Source organism: Podarcis bocagei (genome assembly GCF_964188305.1).
Source record: "Podarcis bocagei genome assembly, chromosome: 11".
NCBI classification, from domain to species: Eukaryota; Metazoa; Chordata; class Lepidosauria; order Squamata; family Lacertidae; genus Podarcis; species Podarcis bocagei.
The window spans coordinates 38,699,432-38,719,852 of NC_138136.1; the positions used below are offsets into that span (position 1 = coordinate 38,699,432).

Here is a 20,421-nt window from a genome sequence, read left to right on the forward strand (position 1 = left end):
CCCTTCTCAATCTGATCACCAGAGACCCTAGCAACTAAGACTCTAAGACATCACTTTTATTAGTACAAACTGCTGCAGCGCCAGCAGGGTGAAAAAAGAAATATGTAAATGTTAGTGTTTGTTTTTACAATAATGTATGCAGAATTAATGCAACCATCCCCATTAGACTTAATAGAAAAATAAAACAATTGATTAATTTTAAAACCATTGTTATGAAACCCTTCATTATTGTTATCTTGGTTCCTTGTAGTTACATCAAGAAACTTTATTTAAATCCAGTTTGGGAGGAATACCAGCAGGCATTTAAAAAGCATGTTGCTGTTTAATTCATGCATCATTTGCTGCTTACAACTTAAGGAAATTAGCATCTGTCAAGTGTATTACTTAGCTGCATATGGTTAAAATTAACGGACAATGCTTCTTTCCCTGCCAGATTTAAAAGAGAGATAAAACATTTCCCCCCAATCTGTCCATTAAAGCTGATATAATTCAATCAAAGCTAGAAGTACAGATGACTTAATTGTGTTGTCCTTGGCCACTGCATTGTACAGAACCCCCATTAACAAAAATCAGCACTTTCATGCCCCTTCCTCCACACAGTAATAAAACCTATCTAGCTCATATTATTGAGGTGCTAAAATATCCTCAATAGTTTGGAATAATTGCCCAGTTAACATTTACAATTTTAATTCTTTGCTCTTTCAGAATGACTACTGCTATTTCACTATGATCTGTAATAAAGGAAGAAATGAGTTTCAGCTGAACCTTAAGCCACAATTAATGCCATAAACGTCCATCAATGAAAACTCTTCAGAAATGGCTTAGAGAGTGGCAGAAGCATGCTACTTTGGACAAAGCGGCCTGTTTCTTAAACAAAAGTTTTTCAAGTTTCATGCATTTATTCTTCCATTTTAGAGCACATGTACTGAAACTGCCTTAAATTAAATGCAAGCTGGGGAATCTTTAGCCCCCAGATGTTGCTGTACTAGAACTCCCATCAGGCCCAGCAAGCACAGCCAATGGCTAGGAAGAAGGGAGCTGTAGCTCAGCAACATCTAGAGAACCACAGGTTCCCCACCTCTGAGTTACACAAACACCAAAGCAACTTTCACAAATTTCAGTTAAAACAAGAAGCATTGGGGAAAATAACACTCTGCCCCAACACCACAAGAACACAGGAATAGTTCTTCTGCTGCATCACTCCAAGGATCTATCTAGTCCAGGATCCTGCTGTCAACACACACTACCCAGTCAGAAGCCTGCAAGCAGGGCATGAACACAACAGGCATTGAATGCTTGTTCTCAGTACATGAGATTCAGCGTCTGCCTCTGAACACGGCTGTTACATTATTCTGCTATCACAGCTAATTGTTCAATTCTTCTATAGAGTCATCAAATAACATCTTATTTGCAGCAAACATCATAATTTAAATATGTGTTGTGTAAAAAGCTACTTTCATTTATCCATCCTAAACCTAATGTTAAAGTTAATTATACTGGATTCCAGTGCTATCTGGGGATCAGCTGGAGGTCAGGGAGTGGTATTCCCCATCACTCGCTCTGTACCACTCAGTTTTGTATTTTCATGGTTTGTTCTTGGCTAGACAAACCAAAAACCCGGATTCAGACACAACACTAAACCAAACCATGGCTTAGCTCAGGATAGCACAGGATGAAGGGAGACGCGAAGCAGCCACAATGTTTGCTCCATGCATTCATATAAACGTTCACTCACACTTAGCCATGGTTTGGCTTAGCATTACATACAAACTGAGCCACTGACTTAAACAGCATAGAATTAGTTAGACTGCATTTTATTGCCTGAAATAACTGCCTGAAATTGCTACTCAGCATAGTAACCAAATTAAAGGCATTTCACCTTTATTTTTATTTATTATATATAAATAAGGTAAAGTCAATTTCAGCATCCTAAAACTTCTTAGCATAATGAACAAAAACATTTAAGTTACTACAATGCAATACTGCTCTGTAATAAGTAATAGAAAGGAAATAAAGTCACACATTTTAGTTCACTTTGAACCTAGTTAGACACAGCACTCTTCACCTCCAGCCCATTTAGAAAGCCATTATTTTCTATCTTGAATTCCACTTTCAGCATAGCCTACTAAGCCTGTGGAGCATTCTCAATTCTGACAATTTAAGCCCGAGCCCAAGTGATTGTATAAAGCCCTTTGATGTTACTTCAGCTCATGAAACCCATTCACTGCAGCAAAGGAGCTTTGCAGTTAACCAGTTTTCCTGCTCCATGACAGGAATAAATCACACAGCTTTGTTTTCTGCATTTAATATTTTAATAAAGGGAAATCAAGAGCCTTGACTCAGTTCGGCAGTGAATTATAACCAATTAGTTTGAACATATAAATTGCTGTTGATATATTTAATTTAAATAGAGAATTTGTTATTAAAATATATGGTGGTAATTCAGAAACTAACAGCAAAATGGCTACCCACGCTGTACATTAAAAATTGTCGACAGTCTCCTAATACACTTAAATTTAGAATTCATGAATAATTTTATGAAGTGACATGATTGACAAGCTTCTCTCTTGAGATCTATAGCAGCTTCCAGAAAGGCAAGTAGCTAAGAATGTGAAAGTGGCAGGGAGAATCTAGTGAAAAAGTATATAGTTAATTTGACTGCAGAATTCTTCCTTCTCCACCATCAACAGACTTATTGGAAAATGGACAAGTCTCCAACTGACAAAGTTGAGGGGAAATAACTAAAGGTGGAGTACAGAAGGATCAAGTTGTCTATTTGTGGTAACTGATAATTTTGACTGTAAAGAATTTGCAAAAATGAACATGTTATCCATGGGAAACTAGAGTTTTACTCTAACAACAACAAAAAGGTGTTTATAACACACACAAAATCACATTATACGCATCACTCTCCAAATAGATAGCTGTCACTTCTGCTGGGCATGTTGACATTTTCTGCAGGACATTTTAAGATTCCACTGCTTGGTTTCTGAGTGGCACAACACAGCTCACTCTCAGCATGTATCTTCTATAGGCATCTGACACTGGAAATGGAGTTCTGATTCCTGAGACACACCCACCCCCCAGGAGCCACAGCAGTACATTCTTAGTGGAATTAAAGGTCCATTGAGTAACTTCTACTTTATGTAAGTAAAAAAAAGAGCAACCCAAAAGCTACCATGGTAGTAAATTAGCCTTGCATGTAAGGCCACAAAAGTTACTAACATGCTTTTTTCTTTTTACTAGCCTGCTGGGGCTGGCAGAAAAAGGACAGGGCTTCATCATTTTGCAAGAGCCAGCTGCAGTTCTATACTAGGTACATATGACACACGAAGTGTTCTGCCATTCTTCTACCAGCCTGCTCACTTGCCTGCATACAATTCCTTCTCGCCTATGACTAAGAAGCTAGTGCATATATCAGTGACAGGGGCCAAATGTGCCCTTCCACACAGTCTACCTGGCCCTTGGGACTCTTGCCACATCACCCCCCTCACTGGCCCTGCTCTGCACTTTCCTTGAGTAATTCTGCCTGGCTGGGGTGTGTCATTGATTTCTTATAATGATTCCCTGCTTGCTTGGATGGGAGGGAGGGGTAGAGAGTTGTGTGTAGAAACTAACCTTCTGATCAAAGGCAAAATTTACATTCGTTGCTCTGCAGACTTTTGTCTCTAGTCCCACCCACCACTGACATACGGTCTCAGGAAGTTACCCAGAAAGGAATGCAGGCTTCACTAAATAATGGGCTGCAATAACCAGTACAATGGATTTTGGTGGGGAGCAGGAGTAATTGCTAATCTTACTTTACAGAGACAGTATCGTGGAGATTCATTAAAATGACTCAGGGCGATATCTGTCTCTGTTATCCTCTCTAAGTCATCTGTCTATAATCAGTACACAAAACTCTGAGCTTGACCGGTGTCTGTTCATATAAATTTTTAAGATCAGGCGTGTTTTCTATAGCAGAGCATTTTTTTTCCCCTACTTAGTATGTATGGGAATATATCCATCCTTGGCTATATGGACATGCCATTTTTCTTACCAGTCAGAGCTCCTCCAAGACTTCCTCTTCTAAATGGTCTCCCATCTTCACTGAGTTGCCTTTTAAATTTCAGTGGCTTGCTGGGGCCAGAAGAAACTTCAGGGTTGCTGGATTTCCGAAATGGCATAGATGGAGGTGACAATATACTATCAAGCTGTAAAAAAAAGCAAGGATGCTGGAGTTAAAATCCATTCTCAACTTGAAATACAGGCAACCTCCATTTACATGAGGATTATGTTTGTGGCTTCCACACATGTTGGTGGAATGTGTATAAGCTCACTCCGGCCACTTCCGGGTTGTGGCGATGTGCACGTGCACGATTGTGCATGCACTGAGGAAGCATAAAATGGTAGTTGTAAAAGATAGGCCATTTGTATGTGTAAAAAAAAGAATGCTTGCTAGCTTCAGAGAACACCACATTGCCTTAAGCTATTTAAACAAGGAGAGAGATGGAATGCTAGCAAACCTTCATCTGCCCACAGGCGATATGTTCCCCATACGCACACACACACTTACACATGAAATTGAAAGCAATTTGAAGGAGGACTATCTGGTCATTGTTCACATCTCATTTTTGCACTTGGAAAGGGCAAGATAAAATACAATTAAATATAGTAAGTTTACATCATATCAAAAACCTACAAAACCTATTTGAATTGAGATGACAAAATAAATGGCTGTGTAATGTGGAGAGATGCAACTCTCACACCACTTTCAATTATTTAAAAAATATTGTCTGTCAGCTTTTGTTTGCGCTACCTCTGTCACGAATCTGGGTACCAGTACATTGGCAGCTTTATGTTTTCCAAATGTTTCTCATTATTATTTGCCAATGATAATCAAAAACTGTTCTGAACATACAATTAGTACAGTACTGTTGTTATTTCAGGATGAAAGCATAGACTGGCTATACTTAAGCCTTGTTCATGGAATTTTAACTGGTAGCTATAAATGCAGAAAAGTTCAAAATACAGGTGACCATGCAATAAAGTCTCATTGGTCCTTTGCTGCAGCAGGCTTCTCTACATGGGAATTGGAACTTTGAATGGGAGAGGGAGGGAGGGAGGGAGAGGGAGAGAGAGAGAGAGAGAGAGAGAGAGAGAGAGAGAGAGAGAGGAGTCGATAGAGGGAGAGATGTAATAATTATTATTCATAAAGGATAAAAACAATACCAAGGCAGGTTTGCAAGCAAGTACTTGCCTGCTAGCCTCAGGCAGAGTAAAAAAAGATTCCTAACAGGCGGTGTCTGCTGCCTTAGAGCACCCAATTTGCAACAAATATATAGTATGAGAATGTAGATATTTTATTTTTATTTTTTTAAACTAAAATCCATTGAACATCCTCAGTATAAGCCTACTTTTTCTCAGTGGAGTATTTTTCCACCAGAAGTCTCCTGGTTTGTTTTATGAAGTAAAAGGTGATCACACCAAATTGAAACTAGTTAGGCTACATGACCTTATCTTTTGTGTAACATTTCTTGTCCCTGGACCAAGTCATTGTCAAGTGTGAAGTCGCCTGGAAGGTTAGCAATTACGTAACGTTCAGAGTACAATCCTGTGCATCAAACTTAACAAAGCTTACAAAGTAAACATGCATAGGGCCATATGTTATCTGACTATATGTTGTTTCCTTCACTAAGGGGGAGAAAATGGTATGGGAAACTTCTTTTCATACAACTCTTTAAGCTTTACTATTGTTGCATACCACCCCACTCTCCAAGTGGTGCAAGATTCCAGGAGTTGCAAGCACGTACCCAGAGTTTGTGTTTGCTTTTGGAATGAGGTACAGTGGAGACTGTTGTGTCTTTGTAATATATGGTTTATTTATGTGACGCGGGTGGCGCTGTGGGTAAAACCTCAGTGCCTAGGACTTGCCGATCGTATGGTCGGCAGTTCGAATCCCCGCGGCGGGGTGAGCTCCCGTCTTTCGGTCCCAGCTCCTGCCCACCTAGCAGTTCGAAAGCACCCCTAAGTGCAAGTAGATAAATAGGGACCGCTTTATAGTGGGAAGGTAAACGGCGTTTCTGTGTGCTGCGCTGGTGCAGGCTCGCCAGAGCAGCTTCATCATGCTGGCCACGTGACCCGGAAGTGTCTCCGGACAGCGCTGGCCCCCAGCCTCTTAAGTGAGATGGGCGCACAACCCTAGAATCGGACACGACTGGCCCGTACGGGCAGGGGTACCTTTACCTTTACTTTTACAGTGAAGACTGTTGTGTCTTTGTAATATATGGTTTATTTACACATATATACAACCTGAGCCTCAGTATTAAGACCCCAAGAGGTCCTTGCCACAACATTGGAGTCAGAGAGAAATCAAACATTGTTTCCTCTCTCCAGCTTGCTGCTTTTCTTCTAACTTCTGTGTTGGGCTTGACTGCCTATAGAGCTATCAGATAGAATGCTACCAATAGGTTTTACATATATTTGGGGCCTATTGCTCCAGCCTAAAATATTAACCACATTACTTGTGGATACAGAAAGCTCGCCCAATTAAGCTCAACAAAATGGAACTTTCAATTCTACCTGAAAAAGGTACACACAGGGATTTCCTCTGTGTATTCTGTAGTACAGTGGTACCTTGGTTTACAAACTTAATCCGTTCTGGAAGTCCGTCCTTAAACCGAAACCATTCTTAAACCAAGGTGTGCTTTTCCTCATTAGTTAATGAGACCTCCCGCCACCAGTGCCCTTCCACCGTTCCGCTTCCATTCTTAGACCAAGGTAAAGTTCGCAAACCAGGACGCTACTTCTGGTTTTGCAGAGTTTGTAAACCGAATTGTTTGTAAACAGGACTGTTCTTAAACCAAGGTACCACTGTATTTATGAATCTCATGACATAAACTCTTGCAATATATGCATAACCACCTATAGATGAAATTAGAATGAACTGGTCTCCATCCAGCAAAGTATAAAAACGTGTTTACATTATGTACAGACAAACATATTAAGCTGGGAGGAATAACATCATGAAAACACACCACTGAATTTTCATATTCTGTTTTAAGCTCCATTTTAACTATATTGCAGCAAGAGATGGAAAAGCCACCAGATGGCACTACATAATTAACAAAATAGAAACAATTCTGTGTGTCTCAAAACTTACTGTACCTTAAACTAACACCAAGTGTATTTAAAAGACACACAAAATAAAGACTACACCCTCAGGGAGAAGAATTTGCATTGGCTATTTTGAATATTTGTAATAAAACAAAAATCTATTTAATTTTCCTCTTATACCATCTATTTCTCCATGAAATCAGTCTGTTTCCATCAACATAGCAGCGCTATTTTTCTAGAAAAAAAGGGTGCCGGAACTCATCTTGAGCATCTCCCTTGTTCTCTTATAGTAACAGATTTGCCTGAAGAGAGTTTTTAAACCTCTTTTGTTGACCTCTTTTGCGCTTTCCATTTTTAAGTTCGGAATAGAGTACAGTGGTACCTCTAGCTACAAACTTAATTTGTTCCAGAGGTCTGTTCTTAACCTGGAACTGTTCTTAACTAGAGGCGTGCTTTCGCTAATAGGGCCTCTTGCTGCCACTGCACCACCGGCACATGATTTCCATTCTCATCTTGGGGCAAAGTTCTCAACTCAAGGTAACTCTTCCAGGTTAGCGGAGTTTGTAACCTGAAGCGTTTGTAACTCGAGGTACTGCTTTGGAAGACAATAATCAGGCATCAGAACCACATGACCAGTCCAACGAAGTTGTTGTTGAAAAAGCATTGCTTCAACACTGGTGATCTTTGCTTCTTCCAGTACAATGGCGTAAGTTTGCCTATCTTCCCGAGTGATGTGTAAAAATTTTCAGAGACACCGTTGATGGAATCTTTCAAGGAGCTGGAGATGAAGTTTATACGTGGTCCATGTTTCACAATCATATAGTAAGGTTGGTAGTACAATAGCTTTGTAAACAAGCATTTTGGTTTCCCTGCGAATGTCTCAGTCCTCAAACACTCTGCACTTCAATCAGGAGAAAGCTGCACTCATAGAGCTCAGGCAATGCTGGATTTTGGCATCGATGTCAGCCCTTGTGGAAAGATAACTGCCCAGGTATTTGTGGTGCTGCAGAGAGGTTGTTTTGTGCTTGTTGGTGTACCACTTTGGTTTTTTGGATTTTGGGTGATAGGCCAAACTTTTTGTAAACTTCTGCAAAGATATTTAGGATGGTTTGAAGGTCATCCTCTGAGTGTGCACACACTATGTTGTCATCAACATAATGAAGCTCTATGGTGGAAGTTATGGTAGCCTCACTCTTTGCTTTCAGCCTACTCAGATTAAAGAGCTTTCCATCTATTCAATATATGATTTCTATTCTGGCGGGGGGTTTCCCTTCAACAAAGTGTAGGATCTTGGGAATGAAAATAATAAATAGAGTTGGGGTGATAACACAACCGTTTAATACTGCTTCGCAGTCTCCTGAGCTGACTGAGGTCTTGTCAGAGACAGTGTTGATGACTCCCAGACTGCTCATCCATGCTGAAGTGACTGGCTCTGGGGTAAAACCACTCCTCAAGAAACCCTCCCTGTATTTTGAAAATCTAAGTAAAGCCAGTTGCTAATCTCCCCTTCTTGGGCAAGGTTCTTGAGTGGGTGGTTGCAGACCAGATCCAGGCACTCATAGAAGAAACTGATTTTCTAGCTCCATTTCAACTGGGATTTAGTCTCAGTTTCAGCACATATACTGCTTTGGTCACCCTGAATGATGACTTCTGTCAGGAGAGAGATAAGGGAAATGTGTCCCTGTTAATTCTCCTCAACCTCTCAACAGCTGGCTGGGGAGGAGACTTAGGGTGAAGTGGAAGGCCCAAATTGACAGCTTTACCAGAGCCAGTCTTGCCTATAGGTTTCTCTGTTTTGTATTCTGTTTCCTCAAATAAAGCATCAACCTTACTGCTCATCTCTGAGCTTCCGTACTGACCTGTAGCTGAGCCAACCCTGATAACAACTTGGGGGTCTTTCTGGATCCATTGCTGTCACTTGAGACTCAGGTGGCTTCGGTGGCACAGCTTTGGCTGATAGCCCAGCTGTACCCCTACCTGGACAAAGATAACCCAACTTCTGTTGTCTATGCTCTGGCAATCTCTAAACATTATTGCAACACGTTACAAGGGGCTGTCTCTGAACATGGTTCAAAAACGCCAATCCTGGCCCAACTGCACTCGCTGCCAATTAGCTTCTGAGCTCAATTTGAAGTGCTCAAGGACTGCAATACCTCAAGGACTGCTTCCCGCCGTCCGTCCCCCCCCCCATATCAACGAACCTGGGCCCTGTGATCATCATTTGAGTCCTTTTTTCATGGCCACACTTTCATGATCTCCTATCAGTCCCACCAGGTCCAAAGCCCACCAGCCACCACTGTCTTGGAACCTTCATATAATACCTTTCATACCACCCTGTAATCCTATGGGAGAAGACTTCCTTTGGGAAAGCTACTCTATTTCTTAAGAATTCTCTTCCTTAGCCTGGTTAAATACCAGGAAAAAATAGAAAGGTTCCCTAACACAGAAAAAGTTAAGCACAATTTTTCAGTGCTCTCAGAAAAATATTGAAAATGTAACTAATATTTATATTCCATAGAAATTATTTTTTAAACTGTTGAATGTCTTATGATAAACCAAACATATATAATTAGACAAATACTAATTTTAAATCAGCCATAATATATTTAGAATACTTTGCAACTATTAACATATTTTATATGCATCACCATTGATTTAAACACTGGCTTATTTAAAAAGACAAAAAAATGTGACAGTTTCACAGCCACAGGGTAAAACCAGCAAGCTTGCTTTCAAAGTCACTTTCAATCTTAAGGAAAAGAAATTAAGCACATATTAAAGAGGCATTCATATTCATGGTTTGTTGACACCACCATCATTTGGTTAGTGAAAAATGCTTTAATCTACAAAAGAGAATATGTATTCTTGGGAAGGAGATATTGTATTTACCAGGAATACTAATGAAGTCACCTCAGTTTAGTTCATTTACAAAATCCATTTCTACTCTGTCACCAACACATTTCAAAGCTACCTAAAATGGCTTAATTCGATCAGATACTATGTAGGCTTCAGAAAGCTAATTGTTCATTCAGGTCTATGCACTTCGACCCAGGCTCAATTAGATCTCATTTTCTCCTCTGTTACATTAAAGTATAAAAATACAAATACAAGCTAGCACATTTCTAATCCCAGAGTAAAAAATCTTGAGCTGGAAAACAATGGCTGTGTGCCTGTTCTTCTAGGACTTTTTCTTATCCTCTAGTTTTTCCCATTCCATCCGAGGGAGCTGGTGTTTGGCAACAGACAGATTTGCAGGTCATGTAGCCAGCAGGACTAAACCACTTCTGGCGCAACGGGACACTGTGATGAGTGCCAGAGCGCATGGAAATGCTGTTTACCTTCCTACTGCACCAGTATCTATTTATTCTCTTGCACTGCTATGCTTTTGAACTGCTAGGTGGACAGAAGCTGGGACAGAGCAACAGGAGCTCACCCTGTCATACGGATTTGAACTGCTGACCATCAAGAGGCTCAGTGGTTTAGAGCACAGTGCCACCTATGTCCCTCTAGGGCTTCTAGTGCATCACAGCGGCTTTGCTTTTCCAGAGGATCTATTTGTTTCTGGATAATTATTTCTTGTAGAGATTTGTTTCCTTTTGTTAGAAAAAGTTGCATCTAATATAACCTCTTGCTATAGTTTTAAAGGACTACTATTCATACCCTACACTAGATCACATCATTCTCACAGCTTCCAAATGCACATATTTAATAGATATCATACCTTTTCACTTACTTTCTCTGCAAGCTGTAGGCATGGGTAGTGTCCCATTTCACCCCTTGAGGCGGAACAGGAACATGGTGCCCCACTGCCCCTGAAGCATCTCTTACCTCTCTTAACCTGGGTTGTGCAACAGCGCCTGTGAAATGGTAGTGGCGGGTTCTGCTAAGATCTTACTGAAATATCAGGAGATCTTGTGTGCTTCATTGAAATCTCAAAGGATTACAGTAAAATCTCTCAAGAACTTAGCAGAATACATTGCCAGCCCTGGTTTTAGGCATGCACTAAAATTTGGTGCCATGCTGGAGTTACCTAGCAAATGTACCTATGTTGCTAGCTTGCAGAAGTCTACCCAAAACAAATAAGACTTTGCAAGTGTTGCCTGACCCTCAATGGGATGATCACAGTTGCTCAGTGCTATATAATAAACGTATCTAATTAACCCCAACACCTATTTCCTTTTATAGAATACTAGATGTATCACCTATATATCATATCATAACATATATATAAACCATTCCTGGGGCAGATGGGGCTCATCAACCTGGGAAGGTAGCCCACCTAGGAGATGGAAAACTCTGATCCTAAATCTCCACTGCCCTGCGGGATATCTTTGGGGAAAGAAAACACTAAGGAGAAAACACTACACAAATCTGGAGCCCCTAATACAGCTGGATGCCAAACGTATCGCCCTGTTTTTTTGGGGGGGGGGCTGCATCAGTGAGGCCAAGAGGTGGGTCTGGCCACTTTGATGCTGCTAATGCAGAAGTTTGTCTTAACCCCCAGAGGCACACTTCATTGTCTCTCGACAGGTGGATGCCAACAACAATTACATAAATATAAAATACTGGTCAAGCTCTTAATATAATAAAATTGTGTGATCCAAACTCTGCAGCATTCCTATATATTTAAATAAATATATTAATTATTTAGGATGTTAAGACAAAGAATAGGAAAAACAAAGCACATGCAGCAGTAAGTGTTGTACTATTAATTTCCTCATAACAGCAGCACAGCCTAAGGCTATGCCTCCAATGCTTATGCCCGTGTGAAAAAGCTAGGCAGAAGAGCAGGGAGGGAGTGACTGGACAGGTTTTAGAAGAAGATGCATCCTGGATGATACAGCTCTCTTCATGTAGATTGTATACACCAAGGGGTTTCACTCTTCCTTATAAAAGATGCCATGTGATTGAGGCAAAAATATTCACTTTATTTATAAGGATGTGCATGCCTCTGGGAGTGTAGCTATCAAGTCATGGGAATAGACAAAGAGGACGGGGTGGGGGGAGTTAGGCATAGAAAAAGCAAGTTTTCAATACTTTGAGGGACAGAATCATTTTAGTCAAGAAGATGCCAAGTAGAAGACTGTCAGGGAACTAACATCGGAGCTAGAGGCGGAGGGAAGGCTCTCAAATGATGCTGGAGAAGGGCCCAGCAGGGAGAGAGGCAGCTCCGCAAATGGGGAAGCAAATCAGCGCAACACCAGGGATATAGAGGGGCTGATGGGGGAATCGTCGAGAGGGCTCCAGGACTCTTCACCGGACACCAGCGGGGAGAGCACGGGTCCTCTGCTACCCACGCCCACCCTGCGCAGAAGACTTCCTCGCAGAGAGAGTAGGAGGAGACTGGGTGTCAAACAACTTTTATGTTGGAAAAGATTTAAGAAACACCCACTGACGGATTCTGCTAGCGACTGAAGCAGCCACGAAGTGAAGGGCTGCCCAGACTGAAAGGTTTAGCAAGGCAACAAAGCCTGGAGAGGCGGCAACTTACGCACGAGCAACCCATACACATTACAAAGACCTTTCCAGTTGTATCGAGCAGCAAGAGAAAATGGAGAGATTACGGAAAGATTTTAGGTTTGACCAAAAAAACACAAAACGGCAGGTGAAATAAGAGGACAAATACAAACAAAGGTAGTTAAGTAATATGCAGTGAATGTAGTGGCCTTCCCTGTACATGTTTTGGACCTCAGTTCCCATCAGTCTTAGCTACCACTAAAACAAACATAATAACTGAAGGCCAGAGGTAAGAGGCCTTAGAGCCACCCATGTTGCATGACACAATGGAATAAGCAGCATACATTGTGTTATATCATTTGTTGTTGTTGTTTAGTCGTTTAGTCGTGTCCGACTCTTCGTGACCCCATGGACGAAAGCACGCCAGGAACTTCTGTCTTCCACTGCCTGCCGCAATTTGGTCAAACTCATGCTGGTAGCTTCGAGAACACTATCCAACCATCTCGGCCTCTGTCGTCCCCTTCTCCTTGTGCCCTCCATCTTTCCCAACATCAGGGTCTTTTCCAGGGAGTCTTCTCCTCTCATGAGGTGGCCAAAGTATTGGAGCCTCAGCTTCATGATCTGTCCTTCCAGTGAGCACTCAGGGCTGATTTCCTTCAGAATAGATCGGTTTGATCTTCTTGCAGTCCATGGGACTCTCAAAAGTCTCCTCCAGCACCATAATTCAAAAGCATCAATTCTTCGGTGATCAGCCTTCTTTATGGTCCAGCTCTCATTTCCATACATCACTATGGAGAGGTTTGATCTTCTTGCAGTCCATATCATTGCATTAATAGTGACCATAGTTATAGTATAATGCGGTCAGAGTTGTATTCCACAAGAGTTAATTAAAAAAAAGGGAAGGTGATGTTCATGAAAAGTGGCAAGTAACATGAAAATATCCTCCCAGTACTACCGCAATTTCCTACCAAACATACAACTCACATCCCCTAAGTCAGCATCTGCCAAATCATGTTTAGTTTTTAAAAACATCAAACTATACAAATCGCTATGTTATCATGGATTTATTTTCAGGAAGCAGTTTGTTTACTTAAGGTGCTTGCATAAGGAGCGAGTTTCCTTGGTAAAATTAGTGATGTTTTCTGTTGATTCTTACCTTTATTTCTCTTAAAGGAAAGACGTCATTTGATTTCCTCACTACAGCTACAACACACTAAAAACAAATCTACAAAAAAATCTACTATAAATTACAATGAATGAAAAAATAACCAACATGTAGAAGTACTTCATAATTTACTGTTAATACTATGTAATGCCAAGCATCAAGCTAGCAATAAAATAAAATAAATGATAAAGGCATCTGAATAATGTATCATTTTCATATCCACATTTTTATCAAGTCATAAAAAAATAGTATTTTGCCTAGCTTATCAAGAGTTCTACCATAATCCTAGGACTCTCAAGAAACTGCACTTCCTTTCCAAATGAGAAAAAAAAGAAATAATTTCAAGCCCTACAACTGTAGCTTGAAATAACAATAAAAAAACTTAAGTGAGTGAAGATTATGTACCAAGTGAAAGAAAAGAACATTTCCTATTCCTGATGCTCTCTGGGGAAGCCCAAACTCCTCTCGAATCATGAAGCAGAACAAGCATTTCCACAATTACAGCAACAGCAAAGCCTGCCTGATCCCATCCCTAAACCATAAAAACACAAACCTGTAACATACTACCATCCTAGAAAACTATTTCAGAGAAAAACAGGACAGTCACATACTATACACCAGGGGTAAGCAAACTTTTTCAGCAGGGGGCCAGTCCACTGTCCCTCAGACCTTTTGGGGGGGGCTGGACTATATTTTGGGGAAAAAAATATGAACGAGTTCCTATGCCCCACAAATAACCCAGAGATAAAAGCACACAATCACGCTGATTCCTAGACCGTCTGCAGGCCGGATTTAGAAGGCAATTGGGCTGGATCCAACCCCTGGGCCTTAGTTTGCCTACCCATGCTATACATCCATTCATCCTAGAAATCCTTAGCACAGTATGAACTAATCTTACATTTCCAGTGTGTGAAATACTTCCATGAAACCACTAGAAACGTCATTTACAAGTTCCCTAGTACAACAGTGATGACCATTCCTGGACTGAGAGCTTAACTACGATAGTTCAGGCAATGGTGACTTTAAAGTTGGATTACTGCTATGCACTCTATGTGGAGTTTCCCTTGCACTTGATCCAGAAGCTGCATTCAGTGCATAATGCTAAAGGTACCTTGGGTTAAGAACTTAATTTGTTCTGGAGATCCGTTCTTAACCTGAAACTGTTCTTCACCTGAGGTACCACTTTAGCTAATGGGGCCTGCCGCCGCCCCACAATTTCTGTTCTCATCCTGAAGCAAAGTTCTTAACCCGAGTTACTATTTCTGAGTTAACGGAGTCTGTAACCTGAAGCGTCTGTAACCTGAAGCTTCTGTAACCCGAGGTACCACTGTATTAGATACTAGCATTTTAAAGTTTCCCGCAATCCATTTAAGTATGATACCCCTGCTTTAATATGGAATAGAACACTCAACCTGTGAAATGATTTTAGATTAACATCGATTTACTATTTCACAGCTCAAATGATTATATTCAAAAAAATTTGCATAACTATTGTGCCCTTGAAGTATTGAAGGAAGTGCAAGCTATGATCACTTCAGAAACAAAAGTTACAACTCTTGTTGGAAATATCATTTTAAACTATTTTCCCCCATTCTGCATATTACAGTAACAGAAGAATAAAGTAGGCTAAAGAAGCAAGTTTGCCCTTAATTCCCAGTGCCACTAACTTAAAGCTGGAATTTTGCAAACAAATAATCAAGCTTTAAAATTGAAAATCTACTGATTAAGCCATTTAAAACTTTCAGCTCTACTTATAGCACACTCATTAAAAGCCTGTTTACAGTAAATTGAAGTTATTACAGGATATATACCCTTGTACCCAACTTTCTTCAGTAATCTTTATTATTCTGCCATTTCAATAACCACATTACTTATTTATCTTAGATGGTGGGTAGTCGCGGACCAATTCCAGGCATGGCTGGAGGATGCAGAGCATTTGAACCCCTTCCAATTGGGTTTCAGGCCCCATCATGGGACTGAAACCACATCGGTCACGCTGGTTGATGATCTCCAGCAGGCTAGGAACAGAGGTGAAAGCTGTTCCCTGGTTCTGCTGGATTGCTCAGCAGCTTTCCATACTGTCGACCACTAGGCCTGGGCAATGTATCAATACGTTGCCCAGAACCAGTATGAGGATCCGACCATGATGGCTGCTTCACCCAGTGGTATATCACAAGTGAAACCGCCGCCACCTCTGCCACCAGCGCCCCTAAGGAGAAACGAACTGCAGCCAGGCACTGGTGGCAGAGAGACTAAGGAGTAGCAGCAGTTTCACTAGCAATATACTGCTAGGTAAAAATGCCATCGCGCTCCGGCCATCATTCAACTGAGGGAGGAACAAGCTACACTGACCTCTGGCAATGGCATTACATCCAAACTATGGACTGCACAAACTTGATCATGAACAAAACTTCCCTTCCAATTGTGGTTTGTTTGAAGTGAAAGAAACCACAATCCCCAATTCAGATATGATGCTAAGCAAAGAATAATGGGTTGTTGTTCTCACTCATGCTAAGCAGGAGCCGTCTAAGATCAACTACTATCATAATGTGCCAAAGTTAAGAGAATTGTGTAAATGTACAAGTGTGCAAGAGCACAATCCTACAAATTCACTCCACACACTATAAGAGTGAAATTAGCACAGTGCTAATAGCAGCTTCAGGACCAGGATTTTCATTAGGACCACAGCAGGGGAGAAAAGGGTAAGTTCTTTCGCCCTTCTTGAGGCAGCCTCAATTCTGATCAGGCTGCCTACACCTACTGTTTTGACTTTTTAAAAATGAAGATGTAATGTAACATGTACTTTAGCCCTAAATTAGAACCACATCAATTGCAGCTTTACACGGTTTATTCTCAGCAAGGCACATTTCCACAGCAAAACACACACATTAAGCAGTTGGAATTATCTCTGTGCAAAGTAAGATTTTAGATTCCCCAGAGCAGTTTTGAGGAACACAAAAAGAACAAACATTGGAAATTTTTAACTCTACCGAATGTTACAAGCTTTGGAAGAAATAAGTTTTACAAAATGCTTTAAACTATTGCAATAACCACTGCAATAAGTAGCAACAAAATGTGTTTCCAGTATAATGAAACCTCTTCAACCTCAATGTATGTCATGCCAGACTTTATAAATTCTATGTAAACAAAACAAAACACAACCAGAAGCTTATATAGTACTACAAGCAAGATCAATCAGTTTAAATTCCAGCTGTAGGTGAACTGTAATGCTATAGAATTCACCATGTCTCTTTTTTATATATTCACGTTTTAGAAGAGGCCAGTTATTTTGTACTCTGGTATCTCTACTCAAGTACAAAATATAAAGTGATGATTGGCCCTTAGTATTCTAGACAAAAGCCTTGCCATGAAGCAGGCTTGTTTTCTAGCTTCCTGGTGACTTCCAACAACCATTCAACATGAAAGCATTTATTTCTGTAGTGCTGTTAATCCCTTCAAGGTATAAAACAAACATTCCAGATTTATGCATTGCTATTATGTTATGTCAAACATTATGTTAAAAAGATCAGTTCCATTTATAAAACATGTCAGCTGTGGCTTCATTAACATTAAGGAGCTGTTTTAATGACTCAGGATTGGATTGTAAAGATTAAAAACATAAAGATTAAAAATTAAAAATTTATGAAATTTAGAATTAGAGCTCATCTACTCCTTCCTCCACAACAAAGAACTCAACTTTTAAAAAAATAAGTTCTATTAAAAATCAATTTGGTCTGTCTTATCACTCAAAGTATAACTTCTTCCCATGTTGTCACGTCTGCTAACCACAAGAAGCCAAGCAACTCAAACTTTAGATCAGCATAGTTGACCATATAATCTGTAAATAATTTAGAGCACAGGACAGCTATTTAAGGCCTTTTCTGAACTTTGACAATTGAGAAAGTTCTCACTTTAGGATATTTAAGGAGACCTGGACATTTATGTCCCAGTGCTCATACCAGTGACATTTGCTGAATTTTTTTAATTTATTTTTTTGTTACAACTGCGCCCCAAGTTCATTGTTGTGATTTCCCCCCTCTTACTAGACAATGAATGTGTATCTGGCAATTTTGTACAGGAGCACTGACCAAACCACAGTATAAAGGAACATAAAAGGTCTTCCAGCCTAATTTTAGAAGCAAAACATGCATATATGCTAGTAAAAATTAATTAAGAGTTAGTACCTTTTGGAGCTATATACCCAACTGTATATATCCAAAAGCTTACACATTACCCCATCATAAAATTGGCAATGTTCCTCCACTATAAAAGGACCTACTTACAGTCTGCTATCTATTTATTGTGCCTATAGTTCCTCTTTTGTCAGAGAGGTTTGCTGCTAGCATGTCATCACTTTCTTAGATGTCACATGAGAGTCATAGTCCACAAAGCTCTTGACTATTGCTATTGCTGCCATTCTACTTAGCAATGCAGCTAAATGGGATACTTAGAAATATGGCATCTATTAAATATCATCTGCCTTGCTGAGGGGCTAAACATTCAGACTTCACTGAGCGCACTGAACCAGGGGACGCTTACAATATAACAAGAATTATTGAAAACGGACAAAGCTGGAGGCACTCACACATAGGAAATATCGTAGCTATCTAGGAACTATCACAACAGTAAATCATATGGCCTCTAGCAAGCAAAGACTCCCAGAAATCCATGTGAAAGGGCTTAGAGGTAGAAACAATTAAATGACTCTTCCATTACTTTTAAGCACAATTAAGTGTTGCATACCAAGACACAATAATAAATTGTACTGGCTTTTCATCGCAGAACATGGGCTCTTATTTTATCTTTTAATTGTCTTTATTGACAGTGACAGCAATAGAAATGATAAATTAATATTCCTGTTTTTTTGTTTCACCCACCGATCCCTCAAGCTACTTCCAGATGATTAGCCTTTAGCACTACCCAATCATTACACTTCCACTGTAAGCCAATTTTGCTGCATTTGCAGCACCATAATGACCTCCATGGGGCGCAAGCCTGGGCGGTGTGTATGGAGGTCCTGGACCCAAATGACAAGACCCCACTCTCAGCCCCACTGATGTGGTACAAAGGAAAGGAAAGGAAAGCTTGGTTGCAGGAGTTGCCAGGAGGCATACAAGATGCCATCCACGAAAGATGCATGCACACGAAAGCTTATAGCCAGAACAAACTTAGTTTGTCTCTATGGTGCTACTGGACATTTTTTTAAATTTTTCAAATTTATTTTATCAGAATATATGTACATCACATTATGTTCTAGCCACACTAATCAACATGACACAGCTGCTGTAGATGGAGCCATCTGAAGCTCAGCACATTCAATATAATGACCAATGCCATATTATGATTACTTTATATATATAAAAATTAATTATTACCTAAAACAGTTTTCCCAAATATATATTGTTATTAGCTATGCCTATGAAATTGTGTATTGCATGTTTTAAAGTTTTAGGTGTTTTTATTCATTTTATATATATTTTAGATTTACCGTATTTTTCGCCCCATAGGACGCACTTTTTCCCCTCCAAAAATGAAGGGGAAATGTGTGTGCATCCTATGGGGCGAATGCAGGCTTTCGCTGAAGCCTGGAGAGCGGTCGGTGCGCACCGACCCCTCTCACTCTCCAGGCTTCCCGCAGATCTCCATAAGCCGCGGGAGCCCTGCGCTGGGCTCCCGCGGCTTGCGGAAAGTTGCCTGCATCCCGAAGGCTGGGCGCGCTGAGCTCAGCACGCCCAGACTTCGCGCAGCTCTCCGCAAGGCACGGGAGCCCTGCGTGGGCTCCCACGGCTTGCGGAGAGTTGCCTGTTCTGGGGGCTGGGGGGGGAATAATTTTTTTCCCTTTATTTCCCCCCCCAAAAAAAACTAGGTGCGCCTTATGGGACGGTGTATCCTATAGGGCGAAAAATACGGTATTTTTAATTGTATCATTTTATCACTTTGGTTTGCCACCCTGGGATCCTCTGGGAGAAGGGTAGGATAATAATTTAATAAATGAATGTTCAACATTTTCCTCCTACACTATTTCCCTCAAAACTGGCATTATAGGACGTATATGTTCCCTTGCAAATCAAATGAAAACTTTGCAGGGATTTATAGATCACTTTATTCTCTCTATAGCTTTTTTTGGAGGGGGAGGGAGACACTCCACTGAAAAATATTGTGGCCTGAAAAAATGAAATAGTGCCCAGATTGTGTAATATCTGATCCTTTTTAAGACAATCTTGATTTCAATTTGCCCTTTAAAATGGCAAGACCAGTGGGATTTCAGAACCACTGCACACTGCCACTGAATACTAATGGCAACCTGCCATTGACTTTCAATTACAGCTGAAATCACAAACTAAGTAATGCTTGTTTATAAGAGAAAACTAAAAAGTCTGTTACAGAGATTTTGGAGGAAAATGAAGTAGGTCACAAAACAAAGATTTCAAACATATTTATACCATAGTGAAGCAGTTTGTGTCATAAGAGAAACTGAGTATTAACCTCAGACACTGTTTCTCAATGAAGTCCTACTCACAGTTAGACCGATTGAAATCAATGAGCTTAAAGTTACTTAAGTCTACTGAATTTAATGGAGCTCTTCCAAGTATGACTAATGTTGGCTATCACTCAAAATGTGTAAGGTTTTTAAAGTCCCTATCAGACTTGCTTCTCTAAAGCCAACAGAATAACCTAGGAACATGGGAAGCTACACTATACTT

The 20,421-nt window shown here is 40.4% G+C and overlaps 1 protein-coding gene across 5 annotated transcripts in view; it reads right to left on the reverse strand.

Annotated features, from left to right (window-relative positions):
* The window catches only part of MAST4 (microtubule associated serine/threonine kinase family member 4), a gene marked incomplete at its 5' end in the record, with an annotated part of 208,979 nt that overhangs the window by 173,995 nt on the left and 14,563 nt on the right, over positions 1 to 20,421 (reverse strand). For all 5 annotated transcript variants that reach the window (XM_081212591.1, XM_081212590.1, XM_081212588.1 and 2 more), the window contains one exon: positions 4,040 to 4,193. In XM_081212591.1, the coding sequence (XP_081068717.1) occupies positions 4,040 to 4,193 (154 nt within the window). The remainder of the gene's footprint in view (positions 1 to 4,039; positions 4,194 to 20,421) is intronic.